At 40.2% G+C, this 11,154-nt stretch overlaps 1 protein-coding gene across 1 annotated transcript; it reads right to left on the bottom strand.

The window, feature by feature from the left end:
• Window positions 1–3,806: 3,806 nt before the first annotated feature.
• mrpl45 (mitochondrial ribosomal protein L45) lies at window positions 3,807–8,543 on the bottom strand. The gene is made up of 8 exons (XM_072660419.1): window positions 8,411–8,543; window positions 7,635–7,830; window positions 7,400–7,517; window positions 6,066–6,164; window positions 5,194–5,242; window positions 4,954–5,103; window positions 4,682–4,855; window positions 3,807–3,984 (listed from the first exon to the last, which is right to left on the bottom strand). Exons 1-8 carry the CDS (start codon window positions 8,471–8,473, stop codon window positions 3,886–3,888), a joined length of 948 nt encoding a protein of 315 aa, XP_072516520.1. The 5' UTR covers window positions 8,474–8,543; the 3' UTR covers window positions 3,807–3,885.
• Between the last annotated feature and the right edge of the window lie 2,611 nt (window positions 8,544–11,154).

The raw sequence follows: 11,154 nt of genomic DNA, 5'->3' as shown, positions 1-11,154 counted from the left end.
TGTTATTGACTCGTGGCCTATCGTCAGTTCTTGCACTCAGTGCTGTGTCTGAGTTTGAGAAGGGAAATTCCTTTGTCCATATATATATATATATATATATATATATATATATATATATATATATATATATATATATATATATATATATATATACACAGTCATGCCCGAAAGTATTCATACCCCTGTCAAAGTTTGACTTAAATTTACTTTTATTTCACCAGAAATTATATTTTTGCCTGGAAACGACACAGGCACCTCCCAGGAGATAACACGATGATGTACAAGAGGCATCATTGTGGGAAAAAATATTTCTCAGCTTTTATACACATTGGAACAAAAAGTGGCATGTCCAAAATTATTCATACCCTTCTCAATAATTAATAGAAAAGCCTTCATTGGCTATTACAGCAATCAAACGCTTCCTGTAATTGCTGACCAGCTTTTTGCATGTCTCCACTGGTATTTTTGCCCATTCATCTTTAGTGATGAGCTCCAACTCTTTGAGGTTCGAGGGTCTCCTTGCCATCACCCTGATCTTTAGCTCCCTCCACAGATTCTCAATTGGATTCAAGTCAGGACTCTGGCTGGGCCACTGCAAAACATTCATGTTTTTGTCTGCTAACCATTTCTTCACCACTTTGGCTGTGTGTTTTGGGTCGTTGTCATGCTGAAATGTCCACCGGTTCCCAAGGCCAAGTTTCTCTGCAGACTGCCTGATGTTGTTGTTGAGAATCTTGATGTATTGCTCTTTTTTCATGGTGCCATTTACTGCGATCAAGTTCCCTGGTCCATTGGCTGAAAAACACCCCCAAAACATTAGGTTCCCACCACCATGTTTGACAGTGGGGATGGTGTTCTTAGGGTTGAAGGCTTCTCCTTTTTTACGCCAAATGGTGCACACATCATTGTGGCCAAACAATTCAATTTTTGTTTCATGTGACCATAAAACAGAACACCAGAAGTCTTCTTCTTTGTCCAGATGAGCATTTGCAAAGGTCAAGCGGGCTTTTGTGTGCCTTTTCTGGAGAAGTGGTGTCCTCCTTGGCCTGCGTCCGTGGAACCCAGCAGTGTGCAGTGTCCGTTGAACTGTCTGCCTTGAGATGTCGCCACCAGCAGAGTCCAGATTCACCAGGATGGCCTTGGTGGTGATCCTTGGATTTTTCTTCACCTCTCTCACTATTCTCCTGGCCAGCACAGGTGTCACTTTTGGCTTCCGACCACATCTTCTGAGATTTTCCACAGTGCGGAACTTCTTGTATTTTTTAATAATACTTTGCACTTGAAAACATTTTGATATGGCTTTATAGCCCTTTCCTGACTTGTGAGCGGCCACAATGCACAGCCGCAGGTCCTTAGTGAGCTCCTTTGTCTTAGCCATGATTGTCCACAAACCAACTGCAGAGAGCTGCTGTTTTTCTCCTGTTGAGTTGATTAAAACAGCTGTTCCCAATGAATCAGGGTAATTAGGATGCTTTAAAACAGCTTGGACTATTTGGAATGGTATAGAACTTTGGATTTTCCCATATACTGTGACAGTTTTCAAAGGGTATGAATAATTTTGGACATGCCACTTTTTGTTCAAATGTGTATAAAAGCTGAGAAATACTTTTTCCCACAATGATGCCTCTTGTACATCATCATGTTATATCCTGGGAGATGCCTGTGTCGTTTCAAGGCAAAAATATAATTTCTGGTTAAATAAAAGTAAATTTAAGTCAAACTTTGCCAGGGGTATGAATACTTTCGGGCATGACTGTATATTCATTAGAATCAGCCAGTTTCACAGACTGGTGGGAGGTCAAGTGTGTGTTTATGTTACATCACATGGCTTAGAATCAAAGAAACCTGAATGGAAGTCTATCCTTTGTTCACAAAGCCATGATAAAAAGACAGATGGGTGTGCAAGACTGTTTTGTGGTTTTGGTTTCCTACACTACTACACAAGCTCTTTGTGGAACTTCTGGAGGTTCTTCAATTTGAAACCTTTGCTTAAAGTAACCATCAAAAAAAAGGTTAAAAGTTCCCAAAAGTTCTTACAGACACCTCTAAGAACACTGAGAAACGTCTGAGTTCTTGGAGCAACCTAGACGTTCCTCAAGAAACAACTCCTTTTTTTACAGTGTACAGCACGCTGGTTTTGAAACATTGACTATGAGGGTAAATTGCAGGAGACCAGTAGTTAGAGTAGAGAAAGGTATAAAAAGCAATAAATGAAATAGTCATGTCTAGTACTTGGTCGCAAATGCTGAAACACTACTGTAGACATCACTACATGTTTTGCATCTTCCCTAGGGATGTTCTGCCAGGCCTCTAATGCATCACTTTCAGTTTAGCTCATTTTTGGTGCCGCTCGAGTTCAGTCTTTTCAATTAAGTTCAGTGAAAGGGTTAAAGTCATCTAATAAGGAACGTATTCACCCACTTGGATGTTTTCCCCTTCTATTGCTTTTATAAATGGAATTATGGTCAATACAATTTGGCGATTCGACAAGAATTACAAGTCTCAGTTATAAGGGTCATGGTGACCTCCCTCACTAGGTTCCTTCTTGCACAGTCACAGTTTGTGAGGACAGCCTGCTCTAGACAGATTTACACGTGCCATATTCCTTCCATTTCTTAATAATGGATTTACCCGAACTCCAGGGGACATTCAGTTGTTTTTCCCCTGTCGTCCCCTGACCATACTCTTTTCTTGTCTTCAAGGTGTATTTCCAGTCAGGAATACAGATTAACTATGAACAGGACCTTCCAGACAGGTGTCTTTATACTGCAGTTTCGAGACACATTCTCTGCACTCAGGTGATTTCCGTTTCACCAATAGCGAGACTACTAGCACCAATTACCTGGACCTCTGGTGAATTAGGTCAGTTACTTTAAAGGGGTTAAATATTTATGCAAGCACTTCTTTTACATAATAGATTTTATTTAATTGACATTATTTTGTAACAAAATTATATTGACCATAATTCCATCTATATAAGCAATAAACACTTATACTAACACTTAACTACAACAGCAGAAGACCACATCACGCTCCACTTCAGTCTGCCAAGAACAGAAAGCTGAGGCTGCAGCGGCCACAGACTCACCAACACTGGACAGCTGAAGAAAGGAAAAACAGAGCCTAGTCTGATTAGTATTAAATTCTGTTGAGGCTTGCAGATGGTAGGCCCAGATTCTCTTGCCAACAGCATGAATCCATTGACCCATCCTGTCTTGGGTCAACAGTCCAGGCTTGAGGAGGTGGAGCAATGGCATGGAGAATGTTTTCTCAGAACAGTTTGGCTTCATTAACACCAATCAGTCCTGACTTGAATGCCACAGCCTATCCAAGTAGTGTGCATTCCTTTATGACCACAATTTACCAATCTGCTAACAGCCACTGCAAGCATGACAATGCATCATGTCATAAAGTAAAGGAAAATTTGCAGAAGTAAATTGAATTTGAAGGAAAACACCACTGAATGTTAAGAAGAAAGTCAACAATGTTTCAATGTTTTGCTCAGTGTTTCCTGTTCAGTAGCACTTTCATCCAATATGAGGTATGTTTTTTGGTTGAGACAACATGAAGCATATTTTTATATATATATTTTTAAGATGAGTTTAGACTTTTCTAATGGAAGCCAAAAGTACATATAAGCAATGTTATTAAAAATGTCTAGCAATCACTGTGAAATAAAACATACTGTACCAAACATCCACTTTTAACTAAAGTTTAATGTTAGATTTCCTGGTTACCTGCTTGTCCATCCAGATTGTACATACAGAATGTACATTTTCCTACAACACTTCCATGACAACAAAGAAGAAACGCAACATGAAAATACTTTATTTCATAAGTCAACACTGACTCTGTACATAGAGGATGGATGCGCCACCCTCTGGATTATTTGTGCCATTGCACTGCCTTGGGTTTAGGGACCTCATAATTGAGACTCTCAAACTCCTCATGTGGTTTGAGCTTAGGGCCTGGGATCATGACAGTCTGAGGAAAAGAGGGAAAAAACAAGCAGTAGTAAGTAAAAGACATGTGTTATATATTAAATTAAACCACAGAGAATGAACTAGTGTACTGTACAGCTTACATGCCTCTCTATTAGAAATACTGCTAAAAAAAACAGGGTGTCCAATGTAACAAAAAGTAATTTGAGGGTCTCTCATGTATCATCTTCCTTAGAACTCATGCAGATGGTCAACATTAGACATCTAGGTGTCTCTTATCATATATATCAGAAATTATACTCTTAATAAGTTAACTGGTACACCCCTAATATGCAGATGGTAGAAACCTTGACATATTAACATTAACATAACGTAAAAGGCACATACACTTTATGGATTTCTTCTGATTTTGGTGCATTGCTGTGAAGATTTAATTGCATTCAGCGATAGGAGAGCTAAAAAGGTCAGGATGAAACTCATCCCAAAGGTATTAGATAGAGCAACATCATTCAGTTCCACAGCTCCACAGAGAGTCTATTGGCAGTACTTCTCTACAGTGAGTAGACAAGCTGTGTCTGTGTGTGTGTGTGTGTGTGTGTGTGCACATCTACGTCAGCAATGAGTACAACTTAAAGTAGCTGAATGCATTCAATAGAGGTGTCCACAAACATTTGGACATATAATGTATTCAGGCACCATTCTCAGCTATTGTCAGTTTGAGAACCATCAAACCCACAAACCTTAATGATGGGGTCTTTAGGTGGTGCCCAGGCTGGAACAATCTTGCCATGTAGTCTCCAGCATCCGTACGGGTTGACCAGGTGCCTCTCCATCACCAGGTATTCCAAGACGTCCCTGGGTTCCTCCTCATTTCCCAGCATCAACCGGCCAAATCGGTCATAGACAGCCAGTGTCTGATTAACCCCAAAACAAGGAAAAATTAACATAATGTTGTGCTTTTCAGCTTGGTCAAGTATAGACCTAACCATTTACACTCACTTACTGCACTTACCTGTCTGGAGTGCATGCGAATTGTCACCTGACCATACAGATTGCCCTTGCTGATCATGTCAGGGCATCGGGCATGAACCAATCTTGGCGGCTCCAGTGACTCAATGAAGCTCCAGCGCAGTGTTTTAAATCGATTCCCTCGAACCATCTCCTACAACACAGAGCAGAACAGCATGGTGACACTGCCAAACCATGACAACCATATTTCAGAAATTTTATGACAAAACAGTGAATTACATACAGGGTAACACCTTTCAGTGACCAACGAATGAAGTTTCTCTTTGTTGAACCTATAACATGAGACATTCCGATTGAGGGCATTCATATTTTTAACACTTCTCAAATTATTCAAAACATGCAAAAACAATTATTATCAACATCAGAGCCCTGTTTATAACACTGACTGTAAAAATGTGTGTGGACACCCTTTTTAATGAATGCATTCAGCTACTTTAAGTTGCACCCATAGCTGACAAACAGTTTGTCTAGCCCCTATACAGAAGTAGAGCCAGAATAGGACTCTCTGAAGCAGATAAGCATGAACCTATTGGCACCATGCTGCCTAATGTCAGGTGTGGGCTAGAGGGTTATAAAGCCCCCCCGAGCACTGAGCTGTGTAGCAGTGGAACTCTTCTTCAACCAATACTGATGAGATGAGCTTAGGAGTTGGGGATGAAGTGGGGTAGTCATCATTCAACATTCTGGCCTCACTAATACTCCTATTGCTGAATGCGATCAAATTCTCACAGCAATACTTCAAAACTCAGTGGAAACCCTTCCCTGGACAGTAGTATACACTTTTTTATTCCCTTGGTTTTAGTAGAAACAATGAATGAGCAAATGTCCCAATGCTTTTGTCCATATAGTGTATTTCATCTCCAATTACCACACCACATTTCAACATTCACATTTCCAACATACCACAACACATTTCAATTCAACAGCATAAGGTGGTTGGACTGAGTTACCTGCATGTGGATATTTATGGATGTTTGATTATTGATACTGATATAACTGGGAACTGCAAACATTCATCACAATTAATAAGGATCGAACAGTGAATCCAGGTGTAAAGCCTTCATCTTAACAGAACAGGACAAATGTGTATCTTACTGTGTCAGGGCCAAATGGGCCTCAATGAAGATTTCCTGAGCTCGTACAGCAAACTCCTTAGTAGAGAACTCAGAGTCGTGATCCTTTATTTTACGTATCCTAAAAAATCCCCACAAAAATGAGATGTTAAGGCTTTATACAACATCAAAATCACACAAAAATATGTAAAAAATCAAACGACATGGCGAGTTGCCAGTTTACTATGCAAGGGAAAAAGTTTGTTCTGTTTGCAGAAATAATAGTGTATGAATGACTGAGCTGTAAGTAAAATGTGTGCAAACACTAGAACTTAGGCCATATGTAGGGTTAACTGTACTACATATGTTCATGTATTACAAAAATTTCGCATGGACATCAGTATGCAGACCCTTTGCTATAACACTTGAAATTGTGCTCTGGAGGCCCCCCGTTTCCCATCATCATCTCTGAGATATTAATTGGACATGATTTGGAAAAACGCACACCTGACTGCCTGTAGGGCTCGGAGACAGAATTGTGTGGAGGCACAGTTCTGGAGAAGGCCGTAAAATATTCTGCAGCACTGAGAGTTCCCAAGTTCCCAATACAGTGGCCTCCATACCTCTTAAGTGGCAGAAGTCTGGAACAACCAGGACTCTTCCTAAATGAAAGCAAGACTAAACTTTCTGGTCTCAAGTCTAAGCATCATGTCTGGAAGAAGTCAGGCACTGCTCATCATCTGCCCAATACCATCACTACAGTGAAGTAAGTCGCTCTGGATAAGAGCGTCTGCTAAATGCCGTAAATGTAAAGAAAATCTGATCCAAATCACCTGGGACCTCACTCTCAAACACTGCAAATGACCACAAAGCAGAACAACAAATATCCACAACAGCACAATAAAACAGAAAGCCATTTTATTACCATGATATCTATCTATCTATCTATCTATCTCTCTCTCTCTCTCTCTCTCTCTCTACATACACATATACATACACACACACAGATTTACTGTATCTATTATACTGCCTCTACTGGGTACTGCATTTCACAGTCACACAGTGTTAACTCTTGAGGACCCCTCCCATTTAATTGCACTTTGTAGGTCTTGACATCTCAACCCAAGATCAATCTTTTGTTGTAAAAATCATCAACCGTCCTCTACCCCATCCATCAAAGCGATAAAAGCACCAGTGACCAGATTTTGTTTGAGGGTTGGATCACACTGAACACAGCACTGATACTAACTGATAGCAATATGGTAACATCGTGTCAGCATGTCAGTGGGCACAGTATGTATGAAGAAAATGAACTGGCAAATCCCGGTTAAATATGTTACGAGGCATGTAGGAAACATTAGACACAGAGATTCTTACGCCAGCTGTGAGGCAGCACTTTGTCGCAGCTGCTCCGTGCGCTGTTTTAGACCCTCTTTAGACAGCGAAGAGAGGCGAGCATCACCCTCAGGAGGAATGTATGGATCCACGATCCCAGCTATCGATTACACAAAGCAAGAAAAATATACCAGATAAAAACATCAGAAAGCACATTGCCTTCAAGAAATAAAAACAAACAAAAAAACTTGATAATGTCAGGTGGTAACTGGTGTACCTGTGCATGAAATGTTGATGGATCTCTCAAAGTACTCCTGCTTCAAGATCACCCCCGCGGCCCGTGCCTTTTTCTGCTGGTTTGAAGGGGTCATCTCGTTATTGATCTTTGAGGGAGAGATGAAGAAGCGCCTCTTTGTCCGTACAGGAATCACCACAGGCTGGGAAAAGTGCACATCCAGAAAGGATGCAACACCCTGTATCCACAGGAATAGATCATTAGTTCACATTTATGTGCATATTAACCAGTGCACAGTGATTAACCATCAACATTGTTAGTTATTAAGTCAACACTGTCACCAGTTCAAAGGTTGTCCTTTCTTGAACCAATTTTGGTAGGGACTGACCAATGCATACCGGGAACACCCCACAAGACCTGCTTAATGTTTTGAAGAGGCCCAGTTGTCATATTTCTATAGTTCCAATGATGAGGAACTAATAGACTGGAAAACAGGGCCGTGCACTGGGTTATTTTTATTTATCAACAGAACATTTCCGTTTAATATATAGATCATATTATAGTGATTATATATATATGTGAGCTTATTAATCCAACTAACGTCTTATCTTATTAAGCTACTGTCAAAGGGACCTGTCTGCGTGTCCTGATGTCCTGCTCTGTGTCTCTGACTGTGTCTCTGTGAAGCGTGCTGGACAGAACAGCGCTTCTCTGCCTGTAATGTTTCTGTATTCGCACAGAAAGTCAGACTGCTGCATAACAGACCTACAGACTCTCTGTATACATATGCTCATCATAACACATACATAATGCCATACCTTAAAGTTGGGGCATGTCGTCTGATTAAGGTATTTTAACGTCCTACAGATGGACGCCGCCATGTTCGCCTCCTGCTTCTTCTGTGCACGGTGTTACCAGATGTGTGCAGCCTGTAGCAGCGCCGCCAGGTGGGGAGGCGAGTGAAGGCGTGTTCTCTGCTAGAACAGCGTTTCATTATTAGACACATATACGCCGACTTAAATATTCAATATTGAGGGGTTTGGGTGGCGGACATGACAGGAAGCTTTACGTTTATTAAGTGCTTATTTAGCTTGGCGTTACGTTCTCTTTTAAAACACCAGCTACATGGTGCATTTTATTAAAGTAGGGTGACCATACTATAGTTAAAAAAAAAAAAACGTTAAATACTCCTAAAGCAATATAACTATGACAATGAATATTAATAAATACACAGTAAAATTACTACCATGTATAGCCAAATAAATGTATAGCCATTGAGGCAAAACTGCAGTGTGTATATATGTGTGTGTGTGTGTGTATATATATATATATATATATATATATATATATATATATATATATATATATATATATATAAATAATTTATTTATTTTTCTCCACAGTTTCTATTATTATTCTATAGTTTCTAGTATTTCATTTTCAATCGCCTGCTCTCTCTTTCTCTCTCAGGCTTGCATTAGGCAGGTCGTCTGTTTTAGCTAGTATTATTGTCGGTCTGCGTTGCTGTTGTCTCTTGAAATATAAAGTTATTGTTATGTTATTCTTTTATTATTCTTTTTTTTTTTTTGCCAATTTTACCTCTAGCAGACTTGAGTCTTTGCCCTTAATTAGCTTGTCCACAATCACACTTAGGAAAGGCCAGGCCAAGGCACACAAAGCAGGGGATGGCTATAAGAGGATGGCAAAGCATTTCAGGAAGCTATTTCTGCAGCTCATAAAATAATTAAGAAATGGAAGTTAACAGGAACAGTGGAGGTCAGTTTGAGGTCTGGACTACCAAGAAACTTTTCCTACCGTTTGTAGGATTTCTAGAAAGGCCAATCCAATGTCCAGCTGGACTGCAAAGACCTTCAGGAAGAAGACTCTTCAGGGGCACTTTTCTACTAATACAAAGAATTATTCCTTTCCTGTGTCCTCACCACAGGCAGTGGAACATCTAATTAAGCCTGGAGTGGTTAAAATAAACCTTTTGGCCATAATGAGCCATGTCCCACAATTCCTGTGTGTGTGTTGTGTTGGAGGAATTTCAAGTGTCCTTAGCATGGAGTGTCCCAGTCAGCTGTTTCAGAGCAGCTCTTTAAGGAATCCATTGCATCAGAAGACCATTTACTGACTGAATTGGTCACCAGAGATTGCCACAGTACAGGAGGTTTATGCAGAGGCCTTATGTGCATTAAATTAAGGTCAGAGTTACCTAGTGGAGGAAGTGCAGTAGAGCTATATGTTCTCTGTAGCCCAAAGAGTTACATACATTTTGTCCTGTGTGTATTCTTTCCCCAAAACAAGTCATACAAAAATAAAATAAAAGTCAATTAGTCATTATAACAAGATTTGTACAACTATCAAACGCAACAAAGCAGCTGTACAGCAATCCAGTAATAAGGCAAAAGATAAACAAAACATAAAAAAAAAACCCATAAAACCCTGACAGTAAACAAGCCAGAGAAAAAAGTGGAAAGGAAAAAAACTCACTCTGAGCTGGAGGCAGAAACCTAGGGAGGAACCAAGACTTCTGATTGAAACTATTTAATTATTGATAAAACACATTGTACCACACCGTAAGACTGTTCTTCTGCTCAGGTGTAAGAAATGATGACAGCTAATGGTGATAATAATAATAGCAAATACTTAGAGTCCATGTAAACTTCAATGTATTTGGTAATGACGGAGGGTAACTAAGGAGGGCTACTGGAGGGTGGGCAGCTGGTCTGACGCAGGAGTGCCCAGAAGTCAGTTTACCATTGGTGTCTGGTAGACAGGTGTCTAGTCATGAATTAGTTCTGTTTGGATTTATGGAGTACAGAGCATGTGAAGATGATCAGAGTGTGGCTAGCGACTCTCGGCAGATCTGATCAGAACAATCACCCTAAAAGGAGGGAGCCAGAAGGTAACACAGACACAGGAGCACCCTGAAACAGTGGCATCCGAGTGACTGTGTGCAACTGGCGGGACGACAGCTCCAGCATCAGTTTACCACAATTTCTGTGTCCATGAGTCTGGATCTGCAACCTTTATCTAAAGGAAAACATTAACTACCAAAAGTTAAACTAAACAAGTGAGTTTTCAGCCTAGACTTGAAGATTGTCTCGAACATTGTCTAGAAGGTTATTCCAAAGTTGGGGGGCCTTAATATAAAAAGGCTCGCCACCCTGCTGAAGTCTTTTGAATTCTGGGAACTAGTAAGAAGCCAGCACCCTGTGATCGTAGTAATCCTAATGAAAAGAGTCTCATATATACTCTGGAGTCTGACTTATAGCTATAGCTAAAGCTAGCTAGCTAGCTAGCTATATCGCTTTCTACTTTTAGGTGCCTCAGCCACAGCTAAGAAAAGCAGGGGTTACATTTTCTCTGATGACGGTTTCCAGGAGGTGACGTCACAGTAAATTTCTTTATACACGCAAAACTGTTTATTTGCAAACAAATGCTGGTGTCCATGACAACGCTAACTAAGTTAGAACACGATCATGTGACTAGCACATTGTCTAGAGCATGAGGGGAATGATGTCTAAAATACAGTTCATCTGTTGTATGTAAAATCTCC

This window comes from Salminus brasiliensis, chromosome 17 (assembly GCF_030463535.1).
Source record: "Salminus brasiliensis chromosome 17, fSalBra1.hap2, whole genome shotgun sequence".
NCBI lineage: Eukaryota > Metazoa > Chordata > Actinopteri > Characiformes > Bryconidae > Salminus > Salminus brasiliensis.
This window is presented reverse-complemented; position numbering and strand designations above follow the sequence as displayed.

Bases quoted from the DNA above. Each gene is read 5' to 3' on its own strand.
- mrpl45 (XM_072660419.1), bottom strand. From the start codon at position 8,473: ATGGCGGCGTCCATCTGTAGGACGTTAAAATACCTTAATCAGACGACA. The intron at 7,518-7,634 runs GTACACCAGTTA...TGTAATCGATAG, and splicing joins CATCAACATTTCATGCACAG to CTGGGATCGTGGATCCATAC. The intron at 4,856-4,953 runs GTAAGTGCAGTA...GGGGTTAATCAG, and splicing joins TTCGCATGCACTCCAGACAG to ACACTGGCTGTCTATGACCG.